A 20,673-nucleotide genomic window follows, 5' to 3' on the forward strand; every position below is an offset into this window, starting at 1 on the left:
TTTTGTCCACATTCTTCACTCTTCTCAAATGTAACTTTTTGTAAGAGGGTGCTAAAACTCTCTCTCGCTCACAAGTGAGCAAACCGTTAATAATTGAATCATGATCCCCTAAAGCATGCAAACTGTTCACGACGCGCTGCCTGCTGCTAAGTCTGGTGCATGATATAATATTACTACTGACCTGCACATTAAAAAAAACCAAAACAGATGCTGTGTGTAATGCCCTTTGCTTCGAGCTTAGCTGGCAATGAATAAATACGAATAAATATGAAAATCATGTTGTAAAATTAAGAAAAACTTCAAGTCTTGTTTATTTTTTTTTACTTTTTCTCTACACACTTGCTTGTATGTATATGTTAACCTATGTTTGAGTTTAAATAATATGTTTGTATATAAATACTACTACTACATAAATACGTATTAAATGATAAATTAAAAGGAAAACACGTTAGCGTATAAAAAATAATTAAAATAATAAATATTGCACAAACAAATCGTCATTCCATTGCATTTCAATTAGAATTTATATGTATGTCGGTGTGTCTAAACAATATGGCTGGTTATCCATGGCATAAAGTTGGCAACATTGGCGTATATGCCTGGGGAATTCTTATCACTGCCACACTCTGTGCCACCAAAGGACACAATACCATATTGGACATAGCGTAAAGATTTGTGCGCCCCACTGTAGGGTGCCAAATAGAACAGTGGGCCACCAGAGTCACCCTTGCATGTGTCAATCAAGCCATCACCACCCGCGCAGAGGTGATTATCATTGATGCGCGTACGTCGGAAAATGTTTTGGCATTGCTCACGCGTTTTGAATGGCACCAACGCCTTTTGCAATATATTCGATGTTTTGCTATTTTCAGTGCCGCCCCAACCAGCTATGAAGAAGCGCCGGTCTCTGGGTATTTGTGCAGCTTCTGGGATAATAGGCAAACAAATTGGCTTGATGTGTTCTAAAACAAAAGAGAAAAAGAATGAGGAATTCAATAAATTTTAACTTTGTACATTTCTCAAGTGTTTGAGATAAAATTATGGTCAAACTCACTTTTGAACTGTACTGAACGTACGAGTTTCACCAAAGCGACATCATTTGTTTTGCGCGCATTATTGAAATCTGGATGCGGTATAGTCTTTTCCACACCAATGTCTTCCACTGGCGGTGCACAGATGCGACGTTGATTGACTGTTATGCAATCCTCTTCCTCGGTTAAATCATGTTCGCCCAAACGAACGCCAATTCTAGAGACGACAAAAAATAAAGAGGCAACATAAATATTTTAGAAATAGGAAGCTATCTTTCATTTACAGCTTACATTTTCTCAGACACGCCCACCATACAATGCGCTGCAGTCAATACATAGTTATCTGTTATAAGTGATCCACCACACTTGAAGCGATCCTCCTGACTACTGTAAATTAACAGTGCCATCCAAGGAAATTCGTACAGATCGACATTTTGCCCATGCGACACACGCTCTCCGCCAGCGCCGCCACATTTTTGTGCACGCAATATGCTCAAACCCTGTTGATTCATCGACGCCACATAATCCGTATCCTTCTTATCGCCTCCTCCGCTCGATGGTGTAGGTTCTGGGGCGGGAGTTGGGGAAAGAGTGTCATCACAACAGATATGTATCTGGAAGATATGAAAGTGGGTAGTATAAGTAAAGTAAGTGATCATTTGGACGCACTATTTACGCTACCCAAAGAAGAATACGAGTATAAGAACTTTAGAAAGTCAATGATATTTTTTCATTTGAGAGGAAACTGGCTAATCGTCAGTATGCGAAAACCATTTACTTGTATAGGATGGGCCATGTAAAATTTGCTTTTTGAATCGGCTATAAAAAAAAACTAATCGATATTTTTTCAAACTTTTTTTTTTTATTTTGAAGATTGAACATTGTCATTTATGAATGAAAAATAATATCGTTCAAATGATTGTCCCGACTGGCTTTACAGGAGGCGATTCGATCAACCCAACTTTTAGCACATTTTCGATTGTTTGGGCTCCAATTTTTTGAATGGCAACTTCGATTTCGTGTTTTGAAGCATCAATCGTCTCTGGATGGTTCGCATGGCATTGTCCTTAACGGCTCCCCACAAAAAATAGTCCAACAGGCTTAAATCACAGCTCCGAGGCGGTCAATTGATATCGGAATTTCGGCTGATTATTCGGTTTTCAAAAACGGTAGCCAAAAGTTCGAGTGTAACTTTGGCAGTGTGACAAGTTGCACCGTCCTGTTGAAACCAAATGTCGTCCATGTCATCCCCTTCAATTTTTGGAACCAAAAACTCGTTGAGCATGTCACGGTAACGCTCGCCACTTACTGTAACCGCGGAAGAAGAAGAAGACTCACCACTTTGGAAATAGGTTTTCAATATTTCCCAATTTTGTTCAAGCGTTTAGCGTCCCATTGCGTAAATGTCAAACCTTTAAGTAAATTATGAACAAATTTGACATGTCATTTGTGTTACCATTCTCAAAAAAATAGGTGGTTCAAAAAGCAAAAGCTTTATGGCCCACCCTGTATGTACTTATATATATGAGTATATAAGGTGGATGCGTTATTTGAAGTCATGCATAACCGAATCCGTTATTTATCTTTTTGCTCTTTTTCAAATAAGTCCTGGAGGACTACAAATTAACTCAAGAAATTAAGAGATATACTATAACTGCAAATTACACCGATTTAGAAATATCTAATTTTCTTAAGTGTGCCGATTATTCGTTTATAGGGTTTCTGAGGGTTTTATCCGTCGACTTGTTCATGAAGATGTCCGGTTATGCGCAGAAGACAGACAGCTCGGAGCAAACACGAGAAAAGCGAGTTACCCGATGAAAAGCGTTAAACATTATGAAAGGCCTGAGATGTTATGGTTTTTGTTTTCTGACGAAAAAAGTTTTAACCATGGCCAAAAACCAAGTGCAAAAATGACAGATGATAACCATCCATTCCATCCCATCCTACAGAGGTGAGGTGAGCAACTAAGGACATCAAATACCACCAAAACATTTTACTTATGGATTTCGAGTGATTTCTGCTGCAAAAATCGAGGTTCTTGGGACAGTAGTGGAACCCTGGATTGTTAGTGTACGCGGTGACAGACCATACATCTTTCAGAAAGACTCTACTCTACAAAGCGATGGCGATGCAAAATTGGAAGGCTGAAAATTTCCATAACCACATAACACCGAATTTATGGCCGTCTAACCCCCTAGACCTTAATCCGCTGGATTAATACGTATGGGGCGTAGTTGGGCGTGAAACCAACAAGCATCCTCATAACAACATTTCTTCACTGAAGGCTGCACATAGTACCGTTATGGCCACTATGAATATAGAGATTTGATTCGGGACCCTTCCCGACCCGGATCGAGGAGGTAATTGCAAATTTTATTGAATAATTTTATAGATAAAAATAAGTTAATGTTTGCGAAGTTTCATTAAATTTTATTCAAAATAAATACTAACTAGTTTTTTTCTCATCCGTACGCACCCTGTTCATACACATATCTTGTAATATTTGATTAATATTTCATTATTCTAACACTTTTGAGTTGGATTCTTGATGTTGGCTACCTTATATTTCCTTATGTAAATAGGTTGCGGAATGACGCAGAGAGAGAAAAAATAATTATGATTTTAAATTCATTGATAAACGAGAATTCTTAGGAAATTCACTAGAACTTATATAGATCTGAAAACGAAAGCGGACTCGTCTGGACGCTAAGTTTTCCAAAAGCGCAACAGTTCGACACCAGCGGATTTCCCTGCACGGTATACAACTGCAAACTAAATAAATATATGTGTACATATATAAGTGTTTATCATTAAAAAATACCAGTTTTCAAAGGCTCATGTTTATTTATGAAATTCCCAGTTCATTCATAATTAATAACACAAACAATTTTGTGGGAGGTCAACCACAAGTCAATTGATAAATAAGTGGACAATTTATTGTAAAATGAAGAATTATTAAATTTTTGGCGTTTTTATTCAACAAGACCGCCATCATACAATATTTTTTAATTTTTATTTATTTATACATTTTTGTTTAAGCAAATTTAAAAAGAGCAACGAAATTGGGAAAATATTGCAAAATCTTTCATTGCACAGATGATATTACTAAATATCATTTCATCGTCTATATGTGTATGTATGTATATAGAATACATATAAAATGCACACCTTTTTCATAAATATATTTCAACAATGCACATATTTGAGTTTAGGAGAAACGAGTTCGGTAGGTAGCATTTGAAAATCACGGCTACAAAAAGTCAATGGCACTTGCTTGAATATTTAAAGACAATTTTTGGCTGGTCCCCATACTTAGTGTGAATCTCTACGTATAATTACACATATTTATACTATATAAAAAGTATAACGAGTGAGCATTTGAAGAAATATGAAAACTTCCTCTTGATTGCCGCGATAACCGATTACGCGATTTTGGCTGAATATGAAAATTTGCAAGGTTAAAACAAGGGGGAAATCCCACAGAAAAGTTTTTTAAAATTATAATTTGAAGAAAATATTTGGGATTGGCTGTTGTTTAAGCAAATGTATAAATGTACGTGACATGAGCTAATAGAAACGACTGTCAGGCAATTAAAATTTAAGGTGCGCCCAAATTTATCTATCAAGAAATTTATCTTTAAAGAAATCACCGAAAATTAAAAATAATATTTACCTTAATCCCACAACTGCACATACATACACATATTTACATATGTACCGCGATATACTAAACAATAACCTATGCACATGTGCACGTGCCTCTAATTAAAAAAAGAAAAAAAAAAACACAAAGAAAATATGTGTGTTTTATTTTACGAGGGTTGCTTTTTATATTTTGCACTCAATAATCAAAACACAGTATAACATGATAATAATGCAAATGGATTTATTGTTTTTCGAAAAATTTTGCTTGGAAGCCAATACACTTCGGCAATCACTTGAACCAACTTTCAAAGCACTTTTGCCACTTAGAAGTGGATACCCCAAAACGAGTTGTTTAAAGACTTCAACAGCTACTTCAGGCGTTGAAAAACGTTGACCTCGCATATAATTTTGAAGTTCATGAACAAAAATAAATCATTGGATGCCATATCAGGGCTATAAGGAGCTTGAGTCATTAATCAAATCTTTTGAGTGCTCAGAAACTCTCTTAGGCGAGTTGTGTGCGGATATGTGGGAGCTCACATTGTTTTGGTGAAGGATAATTCGTATTCGGCAGTTTATTTTCCTTTATTTTTCAAAAATTTCTGCAAACAAATGGCTGTGCACCACTCATAACTGACTGTTTTAAGTTTTTCTGGTAGTACAGTTGCGAAATTACCAAATTTTCCAGTTTATGCGAAAAAACAGGCGACCATTTGATTTGAGCTGCTTCTTCCGCCAACAACTTTGCAATTAATGGTAAAATTCAATGGCACACCAAAACCGCAACAAGATCTTCAAATCGCTAGCCGCCAGCACTTGAAACAGAGATAAAGAAATGTTGCTGGCCACATAAAAAGCAATTGGCCGGTCTGGCTGCACCCATTTCGTCGCCTGGTTTTATTGATTGACAGACAAGTGATGCCTCCTGATGTCTCCCCTGCAACACCTTCACCATGACGCTTCCATGCTCCTGATTAAGGCGTACAGTAAAATGCTCAGCAAGCAATTCTGGCTAGGATGTTACTGCAAGAGTCCCCCTGTAGACACTTGCTAGAACCTAGGCATAGAGGGGTGGCATTCTCCTATCCCTTTCCTAAACTCCCGATCCCTGAATACTATTATCGGAGTCCAACCACCATCCATTGCAGACGAGGAGCTTCAGCTGTGATACTAACCGCCTATTCACATGTCCTCTCAAACCCACTCGCCTAGCACCCCTCTCCCTCTGGACCCACCCCGTCGAAACCGCACGTATCCTGTGCCCAACGTTAGATGATGACGATCGGTGCCTGCACCGCCCTGGCAGGGTCTAATGAGCCGCTATAACAACAACAACATATCTTTTTTGGGCAATTGTTAAGTTATGCGGTATCCAGCAAAAAACTAAACTCCACGCTTTGCGGATCTTGACGAATCGTCACCATCTAAGTTGGAGGCTTTGAAATTTCTTAGCTAAATATCGTCCAAACTGAAGCAAAAATACAACTGTCTAACTATACTTTAAACAGCCGGAACAAAATTTTTTGAAATTGTGATTTGAATGCATGGGACACATCGAAGGAATTAATTGATAAAATTAATCATGGGATTGGGAACTATCCATACAAAAATTATAGAAAAGTAACGATGTTAGAGTGCTCTCAAACACATGCTGATAAGCATATAATTATTAGAAAGAGAGAAAGAATCAAAAATGTAGGCAAGTAAGTCAAATTGGCATCATTCAGAAATAAGAATGATGAACTTGGCAAAATTACAACAAACACCGCTTGACTGACATCACCTTAGTTTGTTACACCTTGCTTAAAATCTAAAAGGTGAAAGCTCTCTCCGCTTACCTTGAAATAATATAATATTAAGCATCCTCCTACATGCAATACAAGAATGATCGATTACAAGATTGCGACATCCGTGAGAGTGTTTCTCGCTGAGGCGTAACAAGTGGGCAATCAAGAGAACGGCGTAGTACGATAAATGCACTCGTTAACAACAATAAAAATTAAAATCAGTGCAACAATAACACGAAAGCAAATGTCCACTTATTACGTCAGCAAATCAGCTGACTCAATCAAATTGACTGAGAACCGGATAGCAGTTCGCGGAAATCGTCACCTTCTGTATTCTCTCCATCGCGCACTTAGTAGATATCTTTTCCCAAAAAATTGTGTAAGCACGCTTTCGAATTCATAAATAATTGATTCATGTCCATAAGTGAAATTTTAATTTCACGCAGCCGGAGAGCGATTTTTGCAATTAAACATATAGGGTATCCACAAGACTCCCGTCAATTTCGTGTTGTTGTATTGTACATGTGAACATCTCTGAACATTTATTCAACTGTGAAAAACTTTACGACATACTTCTATACGACACTAACGACAGCAGCTTGTGAAGCGCCCAATGGAAATTTGTTATATTTTTATGTATGTACTAGATAGGTAGGTGAAATGGTTGAAGTACCAATTATAAGACCTCCAACAGGAAGGCATATACAGCCAGCCAGAGCTGTTGATGTATTCGAAAAGATTAATGGGATTTAGGTTGGTGCACTGTTCCAGGTTGTCGAAGAAAGGATCACTCAGTGACCTGAACCGTCTAGCTGCCAAAACCGGACATTTATACAGAAAGTGCTCAACAGTCTCCTTCTCTGAAAGGTCCCCACAGCTTCTGCTATGGGGGTTAAATGGAAAACTAATTTATCCGCGTGTGTGCCGATCGTTTAATGACCAGTAAACACAGCTACTAGTTTGGAAATTGAATGGTGTGTAGCCCCCAGGACATACTGAGTCCTTCTTGTATTGTACTGGGGCAAACGGGAGTTCAAAATAGCACATGAAGAAATAGAGCTCCAATTTTTTGTGCACTTTACCTATAAACTAAGTAACAGCTCTTTTTAGTTCTTAATAAAATATATATTATAATAGTAGTGTGTATGACTCATTGCTGTGAGCGAAACTGAATGCTCACCCAGTTTTGAACTCACTACGAGCGATCAAAGTGTTCGTGAGCCGTAAGCAATGAGCCCAAGTAGCTCTACTCACTCCAGTCGTACTCCACTAGTACTGCACAAGTACATATTTAAGTTTATAAGATAACTAGCAAACCCGGCCCCCTTCGCTGGGCACACTAAAATAGAATAGATATGGTTTAGAACAGAAAATATATGATTTTCATATTATTTATTTCTTTATTCTTTATTCAAGCGCTTTGGCATAAACAATATTTTTTGTTTTTCTATTTGTTTTTGAGTAAATATAAAATATAAATTGAAAATCAGGAAAAAAGAAGATTGTTTTTAAATGTCAAATCAACGCATATGAATAAACAATCGTCTTTTTTCCTGATCCATTGGAGCTTTTTTAACCATTATCCATTTATATTTTTCAAAAAAAAAACGAAAAAAATTTTTTTTTCACGAACACATAATTTCATTCGGATTTCACATTAAATTCTCAAATTTCGTAAGAAATTATTCACTGTTCCAAAATCCACTCCAAAAAAATTCACAAACAATTTTTACATGTTGCACTTACGTTTTTTCCTTATGGCATCCAAATCAGAAAGAAATATAGACCCATTGTAACTCACACTGTCAATTTGACAGTTCAGTTCCGCCCCAAGCGTTAAAAAAGTAAGCGACATTATGGATGGTTCAAAAGAACGCTGTACCCGTTGCCAGTGCTCCGAATTACAACCAAACTTTACGAAACCCATTTTCAATACTTACTTAACAATGTGCGTAAGTTTGGTTTAATTCGGTGCAAAGACACGGCGGGTCCACGTTTTGGCATATATTTCGAGACCCTAGTCATCAATAGGTATGAAAATTACCCCGTATTAAAGCACTTATCAACAGCTTTCATTTGATACCCATATTGTACATACACAACCAAAGGTTACCCGGGTCCACGTTTTGACCTATATCTCGAGACCCCAGTCACGGAGCGGCATGAAAAATACTCTGTACTAAAGCATTCCCCAACAGCTTCAATTTGATATCCATATTGTACAAACACATTCTAGGCTCCACGTTTTGGTCTCTATCTCGAGACCCTAGTCACGGAGCGGATGGAAATACTCTGAACTAAAGCATTCAGCAACAGCTTCCATTTGATACCCATATTGTACATACACATCCGAAGGTTACCCGGGTCCACGTTTTGACCTATATCTCGGGACCCTATCTACCAATAGGTATTCAAACTATACGGAAATCATCTTCAATATCTACTTAACAATGTGTGTAAGTTTGGTTTAATTCGGTGCAAAGACACGGCGGGTCCACGTTTTGGCATATATTTCGAGACCCTAGTCATCAATAGGTATGAAAATTACCCCGTATTAAAGCACTTATCAACAGCTTTCATTTGATACCCATATTGTACATACACAACCAAAGGTTACCCGGGTCCACGTTTTGACCTATATCTCGAGACCCCAGTCACGGAGCGGCATGAAAAATACTCTGTACTAAAGCATTCCCCAACAGCTTCAATTTGATATCCATATTGTACAAACACATTCTAGGCTCCACGTTTTGGTCTCTATCTCGAGACCCTAGTCACGGAGCGGATGGAAATACTCTGAACTAAAGCATTCAGCAACAGCTTCCATTTGATACCCATATTGTACATACACATCCGAAGGTTACCCGGGTCCACGTTTTGACCTATATCTCGAGACCCTATCTACCAATAGGTATTCAAACTATACGGAAATCATCTTCAATATCTACTTAACAATGTGTGTAAGTTTGGTTTAATTCGGTTCAAAGACACGGCGGGTCCACGTTTTGGCATATATTTCGAGACCCTAGTCATCAATAGGTATGAAAATTACCCCGTATTAAAGCACTTATCAACAGCTTTCATTTGATATCCATATTGTACAAACACATTCTAGGGTCCACGTTTTGGTCTCTATCTCGAGACCCTAGTCACGGAGCGGATGGAAATACTCTGAACTAAAGCATTCACCAACAGCTTCCATTTGATACCCATATTGTACATACACATCCGAAGGTTACCCGGGTCCACGTTTTGACCTATATCTCGAGACCCTATCTACCAATAGGAATCCAAACTATACGGAAACCATCTTCAATACCTCCTTAACAATGTGTGTAAGTTTGGTTTAATTCGGTGCAAAGACACGGCGGGTCCACGTTTTGGCATATATTTCCAGACCTTAGTCATCAAATTACCCCGTATTAAAGCACTTATCAACAGCTTCCATTTGATACCCATATTGTACATACACATCCGAAGGTTACCCGGGTCCACGTTTGGACCTATATCTCGAGACCCTATCTACCAATAGGTATCCAAACTATACGGAAACCATCTTCAATACCTCCTTAACAATGTGTGTAAGTTTGGTTTAATTCGGTGCAAAGAGACGGCGGGTCCACGTTTTGGCATATATTTCCAGACCCTAGTCATCAATAGGTATGAAAATTACCCCATATTAAAGCACTTATCAACAGCTTTCATTTGATACCCATATTGTACATACACAACCAAAGGTTACCCGGGTCCACCTTTTGACCTATATCTCGAGACCCCAGTCACGGAGCGGCATGAAAAATACTCTGTACTAAAGCATTCACCAACAGCTTCAATTTGATACCCATATTGTACATACACATCCGAAGGTTACCCGGGTCCACGTTTTGACCTATATCTCGAGACCCCAGTCACGGTGCGGCATGAAAAATACTCTGTACTAAAGCATTCACCAACAGCTTTCATTTGATACCCATATTGTACATACACGTCCGAAGGTTACCCGGGTCCACGTTTTGACCTATATCTCGAGCCCTATTTCCAAAATAAAATATAATCCATGTTACTCGTGGATAATGTAGCTTTCGAATGGTGAAAGAATTTTTAAAATCGGTCCGGTAGTTTTTGAGCCTATTCGTAACAAACAAACAAACAAAGTTTTCCTCTTTATAATATTAGTATAGATTAAATTAATAGAAAAATTAAATAAATATTTGTAACGTTATTTTGAAAATACAAGATGGCGCAAAATTAATCATTCATTTCCTTTTTTGAATAACTTTTTACTGAATAACAAAAAAAATTATTTTGAATGAAGAAAATTTTGAATACCTTGGCATTTGCAAAAGGGATTCTACAGCAAAGTCCTTCGTAAAAACATATAAAGACCGGTCCCACAGAAAGCCGGTAATTGCCCCTGATTGGTCTTCTAATCAAGTTTATGAAAAGCTCATTTTGGGGGTTTGTTGCTGAAATGCATCCTTATTCAACCTGCATTTGTTTTATTATTTGTTGCACTTTTTTGTTTTTGATTTTTGTATTCTGTTTATTTATGTGATAAAATTATGTAGTATAATTAATAATTATGATAGGAGTACAACAATTCAGGATTCAAGAAGTACCAGAATATTTCTTAGGGAAGACAGCATAGAGGACTTTCTGAGAGAAAGGAAGATACCAAGGGTTTCAGCTCATATGAAAAGAAGAAAGATCGGAAAGAATTTGGTCCGCCAAAGGACGGATCAGAAGTATTTCTATAATGAGTTTCACGTCCTGTCATAGCCAATTGGGATATATGCATACAAGCATAACTGAGTGCGTGATGACTTTTTTAATATTTATATACCATTTTTTTAAATTAGAATTTTTTTATAATTTTTTTTTAACATTATTCATTGAATAATAATACATATTATATTAATATTATACATAAATCAATTTTTCAAACTTTAACAAAATGTTAAAAAATCTACAATTTTAAATCAAAATTTTGAAATTTTTAATCTGAAAATTTTGAAAAATTTAGGATATGTAGGGTTATAACGATTTTGGTAAAATAAAGTACAAGTTTTAAGCGGCTAAAGAGTTACGTTAATGAAAAAAAAAACTGTTTGCAAATTTTCCTATGTATTTTATATCACAATAAATTATTGGTGTAAAAAGCGGTCAGAAAAAATTATTCCAAATTTTGTCTTATTTACCAAGAGAAACTAATTGTAAAAACTTGCGCTTGTCTTACTAAAATTTGATGAGCCCTAAGAAAAAAAATTATAAAAAATTTAAGCGATTTTTAGACGCTCAAAACTTGCGCTTGTTTTATTAAAATTTCATGAGCCATGAAAAAAATACATTAAAGCGATATTTAGATATTTAGACGCTTACTACAGTTTCAAGAGTTATGAGAAAAACAAATAGTAAGAATTCAAGTAATTTTTTAGTTGCTTAAAACAACCACTTGCTTTATTAAAATTTAATCAACCCTGAAAAAACAAGTTATTAGAAATTCGAGCAAGCTTTAGACGCTTAAAACTTGCGCCTGTTTTACTAAAATTTCATGAGCCATGAAACAAAAAAATTATTAAAAATCGAGCGATTTTTCAGAAGCTTAAAACTTGCACTCGTTTTATTAAAATTCATGGCTCAGAAAAAAAAAATTATAAAATTCAAACAATTTTTTAGATGCTTAAAAATTTCCCTTGCGATTTTTCATAAGCTTACAACTTGCACTCGTTTTACTAAAATTTCTTGAGCCATGAAACAAAAAAAATATTAAAAATCCAGCGATTCTTCAGAAGTTTAAAACTTGCACTCGTTTTATTAAAATTTCATAAGCCATGAAACAAAAAAATTATTAAAAATCCAGCGATTTTTCAGAAGCTTAAAACTTGCACTCGTTTTATTAAAATTCATGGCTCAGAAAAAAAAATTATAAAATTCAAACAATTTTTAGATGCTTAAAAATTTCCCTTTTTTTATTAAAATTTCACTAACCAAGAGAAAAAAAATTATAAAAATTCTAGGAATTTTTTAGATGCTTAAAACCTGCACTTATTATTACTGGGGACCTGAAATTTTTTTGTAAAAGCTTCAAAGTTTCTTTTATGTAGTTTTGGTTAAAGAATGAGAAATATTACAAAAAAAGTAACGAGAAAATCCCAGCATTCTTAAACAAATCATCATTCACTTTGCTATGCTTGCCACTAGACCCTGGGATTGATAGCCCACATCCTTGACAGCAGGGTTTTCACTGTTGAAAAAAACTTTTTTATGATGGGTATATTTCATATCTTTATTTAATTGCCATCACACCCAGAACCAACAGGCTACGATTCGGCACAAGTCAATTTGTATTCGAATATAGCTCACTAAATTTTAGAAAGTCTCTTAACAACTTACCCCAGGTGTGCTTCCTTGACAGCGCGACTTTTGTATATCCGCTAAATAGTTTTGTGGCAGTGAAAGACCGTACTGAGTGAAGAGTTTTTGAAGAAATTCACATTTGTTGTAAGGCACACAGCGGCCGTACGTGTTGTAGGGTGTTAAGCAAGAATAATATTCTGTTTATTACATACGTACATATGTATGTGAGTTGTTTATTTGTATTTTGTTTCGATTGTTTTGATTATTGTTTACGCAGCCATTTACGATGACAGGTTTCGTCATTAAGTGCCGGTTTGCATTTGTTGAGTGGAGCGTGAAAGTAGAAGAGAAATTCGTTAGCTGCTGCAATTACTGGTTTTTCAAATATTTTCAAGGCAAACATTTAATTTCAATTTTATGCATTTCAAGCAGACGAAACTTCAATACGATGTTATTTATTTAATATTGAATTGTATTTTATTGTTTCTATATTCTACTATTTTATATTTATTTGAAAACTTACGTGCGTAGGCCACTTGCAATGACGCGAAAAGTATTGGTAGCCAAAAAAATTTATTGCAATACATTTTTGCTTTTTTCTTATTCAAGTTTCTTAAATTTACTAAATAAATTCCTAAGAACGTAAGTATGTATGTATGTGCGTTCAATTCGCGGTAGTATAGCGTGATTGTACACTGAAGGGGATTTTTGTTTTCCAAAGCAAGATGTTTTTTTTTGTGTTTTTAGTTATTTACATATTATAAATTTGTTTGCATTTAATATATTTCTTGTGCAATTTTAATATGCGTTGATTACTTCATATGATTTCTTAGCACCTTTATCAGATACTAAGTTCGATGACTTTATACAAATGTATTAGAATTATCAGTATCGTCTAACTTGCTAGCCGTTCTATAGTACGTCGCGACCGCGTGACGATCGAATCAGAACTGATCTTTGTAGCGATGCTGATTTAAACCTTTGTTTATGTATCGGATAGAACAAACAGAGATGACTTTCTCGACTGGTTGAGAGATGCTCAACTCTGCTATACGTATGCGATTCGCCGCAACTAATGCTGCTGTTTTATAGTTAGTCAAATGCGATTTTGCATCGAGTTCGCTCCTTCAGTTTTTCGTTCTCAGTTGCGATGACTCTTGACGGCTGCTGGCGGCAATTGCAATTGCCTGCGTATGGTGTTGGTAAGTGCGGCTAAATGAATGTTACAAAAAAATAAAAAATAAAAAAACAGTTTAAAAATGTAAAATTAAAAAAATTTCCTTAATCATAAAAATGTAGATAATTTTTATTTTTAACAAAATAGTACTGATTTAGGTTTTTACTGTGAACAAAATTGGTTTGTTCCAACTGTAGTTTTTTTTAATGAAACCGTAAAACTACAATATTTGTGCTCGAATTCATTGAATTGAGTGGTGCTAGTCGTTCTTAAGAGTTATTATATATTTTCACCCAAGAATTTTCCTTTGGAGTATGCATATTGACCCTGTAAGATACTGTATTTGTTGCCTTATGTGAACATCTGATAGCTTATCTTTTGAGAACAAAGGAGGTAAGTGGTATATAAACTTTTTAAAATATTAGATATGTAATTATTCACATTTGCTCATAAATATTGTAAAGTAAATACTATAAAATTGTTGCATGTGATAAGCTAGTACGAGCGTAGCTTTCTATATTTTGTGCCCAGTAAGGAAAACACAGTAAAAGAATTATGAAAAAAGTTTTATTGTTTTTCAAAATATTCTCCTCTGAAGGCGATACACTTTTGCATTCGCTCAAACCAATTTTCAAAGTAATATACTTTTGCAAATCAGAAGTGGATACCTTCAAAACGAGTTGTTTAAAGGCTTCAAAGGTTTCTACAGGCGTTGAAAAACGTTGATGCCCGAGAACAGAAATAAATCTTTAGGTGGGAAATTAGTTAGATCTTGTGAGCGCTCAATAACTCTATTGGATGAGTTGTGTGCCGATATGTGGGAGCTGGCACTACCTTCGTGACGGATGATTCGTCTTCGGCGGTTGGTTTCCTGTAATTTTCCAAAAAATTTTGGCAAACAAATGGTTGTTTGCCACTCAGAATTGATTGTTTTAAGTTTCTCTAGAGACACAGCTTCGGCATGACCAGATTTTCGAGAAAACAACACAGGGGACCATTTGCTTTGAGGTGGTTTATCCGCGAACAACTTTTGTTGGATTAAATTCGTCTTGGAAAACCCATACTGTCGATTGCTGTTTCATTGCCGGCTGATACATTAGAGATTCGTCATCTGTTATGATGTCATAGACGTGCTTTGAGCCGCCGCGCCTGAGTTTTTCCAACATTTCTTTATACCAATCGGCATGAGTCCTTTTTTGGGTAGTATCCAGTATCTTCTTCCCAACCAAATATTCATTCAATATTGAAAATTTTTTGTGTGCGATGATTTTTTCAACTCACTGTAAAAAAGTAAAAATAAAGTTCGTATGTGAAAACTTTAAATATAAGTCTATGCTAAAAAATACCAAACCTTTTCATAAACTCACTACTTTCGTGGTATTGCAAAGGTAAAAAATATAAAAAGCAACCCCCGTAATTGGAGCGTTCGCCTACATGGCTTTTTTGTTTGTTTTTGTTTTTTAATACATACTTTTATTTACTGAATCGTTGATAACTGCACATAAGCCTTTTTAAATCTTATTCTAATTTAAATGCTTAATGGCCCGTTTGGTGGGCTACTTTTGATATACGCTGCTCAATCTACTATAATGCGGCGCGATCTCTCCGTCTTAAACATGATACGCCGATTGTGTGTGCGTTAGAAGTAACAAGAGGGTTCAGGTGGGACTGCAACTTCTTAAGATGTGTTCCGCTGCTATTTTTGATTTCGTCACCGAGTTTAGGTATTTGCAAATTTTTATGTACACTCTGTATAACAAGAAAAGAACCGGCCTTTTTCTTATAACTTCAAGATATATTTCGTTCTGCTTTTTGCTTCATAATAGTCTCACTCAAGGGCCAGTGCTAACTCAGGTTAATGTCGTTCGAAACTTTCCCCTAAACGAAACCAAAGAAAAATGAGTAAGAAGTACGCGAATCGTTTTGAGGCGGTATTTTTATGCACGCATTCGAGGTGTATAGGTATACAAAATGTTGATGACTTTTCCGAACGCGGCTTGAAGCGAGTGATAACAAAAAAGCAGGATAAAGTGATCGTCCAACTTTTTAAGGAGGACTCTTCTTTGTGACTACGCCCAGTACGATCAGTTATTGCTAAAAAGGGAATATATGAGAGTATCAACACCATCAAACTTCGACTGAAAGAGGCGAACATATCCTGCCGTCCCACATCATCAACACCACTGCTCTCAAAAACCACATTGAGGAGCAACAAAACAAGAAAATGGCGTCACAATAATGAACTGGCCTTCCCAGTCTCCAGGCGCCAACCACATTGAAAATGTGTGGGGAACCACGAAGATGCATCTTGCATCAACGATGAAGACTACACAGCTTATTGAGTAACAGAAAAATTTTAATATACTTCATGAATGATCGCGGTTCCTTTTTTCTCACACAGACTGTATAATCGAGTTTTTGACGTACCCAGTGTTACTGATATTAATCGAAGTATCGGCGGCCGCCGTGGCCGAATGAGTTGATGCGTGATTACCATTCGGAATTCTCAGAGAGAACGTCGGTTCGAATCTCCGTGAAATATTAAAATTAAGAAAAAGTTTTTCCTAATAGCGGTCGCCCCTCGGTAGGCAATGGCACACCTCCGAGTGTATTTCGGCCATGAAAAAGTTCCTCATAAAAATATCTGCCGTTCGAAGTCGGCTTGAAACTGTAGGTCCCTCCATTTGTGGAACAACATCAAGGCGCACACCAAAAATAGGAGGAGGAGCTCGGCCAAACACCCAAAGAGGGTGTACGCGCCAATTATATATATATATATATATAGGTATATCGGCCAAAATCGCGTAAGCGGTTATCGCGCCAATCAAGAAGATGATCAGGGCTTGTACCCTTTGTATAATAACAATGTTAGTGCAAGGTGGCGCAAAATTAATCACCCTATCGGAAGATTCATTAGTTTTGGAAGTGGCGTCGTATGCCAACCATATTTGACACTTGTGAACTAGACAGCTGCAGTAAACAGTAAACAGACAAGCGATGGAGCGCGTAAAGGTCAAAATAAAGATTTTTATCACTCAAAAAAATTTTGTTTACTTAGTAAAAAAGTTATTTAAAACTAAAATTTAACGATTAATTTTCCACCACCTGTACAAAATTCCCAAAATTTTTAAAAGTTATTGTCATACTTAACAACACTGCCAATGAAGCGTCTCATGCAAAATTGCACGACCTGTTTCTGCATTCACTCATATGCAACTATACTCATTTCATACACATAAGTGCTAAGATGCATACATATGTACATATAATTTCCACTGGCACTTGTACATCTGTATGTAACTACGAAGGCGTTTTTAGTTAAGTGCATAAAAATGACAACGAAACGCTTGCAGCAAACGAAGTTTTAAGGGGATTTACCTGCATTTTCTCTCAAATAACGTGTCTGCAAGCGCAAGTCGTTTAATCACGCATATATTTGTATGTTCATATGTATTAACAACGCGTGCAACACTTTCTAGATGACAAAATTTACCAATGCGTGCGGATGTGCACCCAGGCAAATTTAACTTCAAAATAATCTAATAAACTTTTATTAATCAGCTCTATAAATATTTAGCCATCTAGCGTTTGGAACGTGAATTTTTGATTGCTTTTAGAGTGTCAACTAAAATACGTTACGTTAGTATTGAGACAGAAGGTTAGGCCAACAACAGCGGTTTACGAAATGGGTCAATTTCCGTTTGAGACGTTGTGAAATATTAAAAATTTGCTTGAAAAATGGTGAATCAGCTTTCGAAAATTTCGTTCTAAATTCGGCAGAAGAGAAGCGCTTTCCGTTTAATTTATGCATCAATTTGTGAAACGTGTGCATGGAACTGGATCTCTTTTGGCGATAATAACACGTTCTCGTGCTCGTACAGTGCTCACAGCCGAAGAAATTACTGATGTTGCTGAAAGCGTGCAAGAACAACCAGCACAGCAACTCGACGTCATTCTCAGGAGTTTAGCATTTCACATACATCTCTGCTCTGTTGAAAAATTAGGTTAATCGTAAGGCCTCTGCAAGGCGAGCCATAGAAATAGCATTCCATAGTCAACCGTAAGGATTTTACTTTGTAATAAAAAACTACTTCGAAAAAAAGTCGTTCCTTCCCCATTTAAAACTATTGCAAGTTTCAAACGTTTGACGACCATCTGATTCCAAAGGGACTATGAATTTCATACATGAAAGGTTATGCAAAATTGTGACCCTATCGGAAGATTTATTATTTATATTATATAATAAAATATACGTCAATCATATTTGACACTGGTGAGTTAGACAGCTACGGTTTGAAATTGAAATTTGAATAGGTCGAGCAAAAGAGGACCAAGAGATTTGGTGGCTCCTAAAACACTCAGGCTAAAAAGCCCATGGTATTTAGAGCTCTGGAAATAGACAAGGAGGAAAGGAGAAAAGTTTCAGAGAAAGAGATAGGAAAGAATAGATACAGAGACAGAGGTAGTTAGTCCTGTGAGAACTTTCCAGATTATTTGGCAAATCTGTAAATATCTTCCAGGTAAAGAGAACGAATATTACTCATTCTCACGACATCGGGACCCAAAACTCGTAGTCTTGCTCTAGCAAAGGCAGGACAATCACAGAGAAAGTGCTCAGTGCTATCCGCCTCCTCCAAGCAAGACAGGCACATTGGGTCCTCAATGATTCCAATGGTGGTCATATGCTGACCTCATGGGTTGTGTCTTGTAATGATACCGACCATCAACCGAACGTCTTTCCTTCCAAGTTTTAGTAGAAAGTTTGACAGGTTTCTGTTCGGGCTTGCCACAAAACACTTTGCAGTTCTGCAGCGTTCTAGACCGGACCATCGCTCTTTATGTAGATTGCCTACATAATCGCTGATCCAATTCAAGATTCCTGCGGAACTGATTCCGATTATTGGCTCTGGCCCCTGTGGGGAACCGCTGATCCACGGTTGGCCAATTCATCGGCAATTTCGTTTCCTTGGACAATGGAGTGTCCTGGAACCCATATACGTACAAGCCTGTTATGTCTTGGAAAATAATTAAGCTTCTTCTTACATTCTTGAACAATCTTTGAGGCTTGCTTCGCGTTCTCCAGGGCTTTAAGTGCAGCCTGACTGTCAGTGAAAACTCTAATCTGTTTCCCGCTCCATCTCCTCTCGATTATCCATTCGGCTCAGAGATAGAGATTTCTACCATCGAAAATAATTTTTTTTAGTTGGTAAAAAAGTTAATCGAAAATAAAATTGGATGATTAATTTTTTGTCACATTGTGTTTTAGATGCTCGTTATTTCCCAAGTAGGTTTTGCTTTTGAAACCTTTGAAATCATTCGGTGTTTCATGCCCTTGGTGAATTTCAAGCCGGGGCCCTACCAAATGGCAATCACGCACAAACTTAAGCTGCATGGCATGCTTCAACTTATTCCAGGCAACAACAAAATTTGAAATTTCTAAAAGTACTCAAATTTAGATTGAGTTGTGAACAAATCTGAAAAAAGTAAATTTATAGTAAATTATTTGTTATAAATAGCGGAAGCCCAACAGCTTTATTCTCATACACGCATTTGTATAGGGTGTCCCATTCAAATCGCATGTTAGAAAATTGGAAAAAAACAAAGTGTTGAAAGTGTTTTAGTAGAGAGTGTAGACGTAGAAGTTATATTTTATATACAGTAAAACATCTGATAATAACCGCCTTGAGTCATATATACGTTTGTCGAAACTTTCTTCGACATGTTAAAATAGCTTCAGCTCCAATTTTACCATTGACGCTTTGAGTTTATTGTTTTTCAGTTCAGGCATCGATCTTCAATAATCGTTTAAATTATTTTTGCGGCCAACTCACAATACCATTATATATTGTATGCATATATAGATTCTGTGGTTCCTAGGAGGAACAAAGCGCCACCAACAATCAAGTCAAAGTTATGTTTATTTAACACAAGAAATAGTATTTTTCTCCACGAACGGCCTGCTTGTAGCGCTTCTGCTTCAACAAGTCGCCTCCAATGGTTGGATGGTCTCCCGCCTCTGCGACTTCCTGGAAGGCACCAGTGTAAGGCTACATTTGCAATATCTCCATGAGGCTCCGAAGTGTATGCCCAATCAATTTCTATATTCGTCACCGAATTTCGAGATAAACAGGAACCTGCTTCGTCATACTCCAGAGATCGGTGTTGGAGATGGTGTTTGGTCAGAAAACACGCATAACGCTGCGGAGACATTGTGGTGTTCTATATTTCCATGTTCCCATACAAACGACAGGCTTCACGTTTGACACAAAGACCCTTAGTTTCGTACGCTTGGATATATACCTCCAATTTTTGTCTAACGACCTAAATACAGCTCGGCCTTTCGCTATTCGATTGCGTAAGCTAGCTGCTAACCTGCCAGTTCTGTTTATGATGTTCCCGAGATAGCTGAATTCGTCAACTTCTTCGATGTTAATGCCGCGTATCTGACGGATTTGTAATTTTCTACTAATAAAAACACTTATTTGTTTACTGTTAAATAACTGCACTATGATTAACCACACAGATGATGGCATTTTATATTAAAATTAAGCGATTAAGTGACTTAGTACAACGTCATTATCCGCTCTTAATGCTTTGTTGGATTTGCCACCACTGGACTTAGCGATTCAAGTAGAGATAATGCAAATGATGTGGCACGACGATCGGAGTTCCA

At 36.7% G+C, this 20,673-nt stretch overlaps 1 protein-coding gene across 1 annotated transcript; it reads right to left on the reverse strand.

The window, feature by feature from the left end:
- Positions 1 to 337: 337 nt before the first annotated feature.
- LOC129235711 (serine protease grass-like) lies at positions 338 to 13,596 on the reverse strand. Its single transcript, XM_054869706.1, has 5 exons — positions 13,347 to 13,596; positions 12,860 to 13,020; positions 1,323 to 1,645; positions 1,055 to 1,248; positions 338 to 962 (listed from the first exon to the last, which is right to left on the reverse strand). The coding sequence occupies exons 1-5, from the start codon at positions 13,408 to 13,410 to the stop codon at positions 544 to 546; spliced, it is 1,161 nt and encodes a 386-aa protein (XP_054725681.1). The 5' UTR covers positions 13,411 to 13,596; the 3' UTR covers positions 338 to 543.
- Positions 13,597 to 20,673: the final 7,077 nt, after the last annotated feature.

Source organism: Anastrepha obliqua, chromosome 1, assembly GCF_027943255.1.
Source record: "Anastrepha obliqua isolate idAnaObli1 chromosome 1, idAnaObli1_1.0, whole genome shotgun sequence".
NCBI classification, from domain to species: Eukaryota; Metazoa; Arthropoda; class Insecta; order Diptera; family Tephritidae; genus Anastrepha; species Anastrepha obliqua.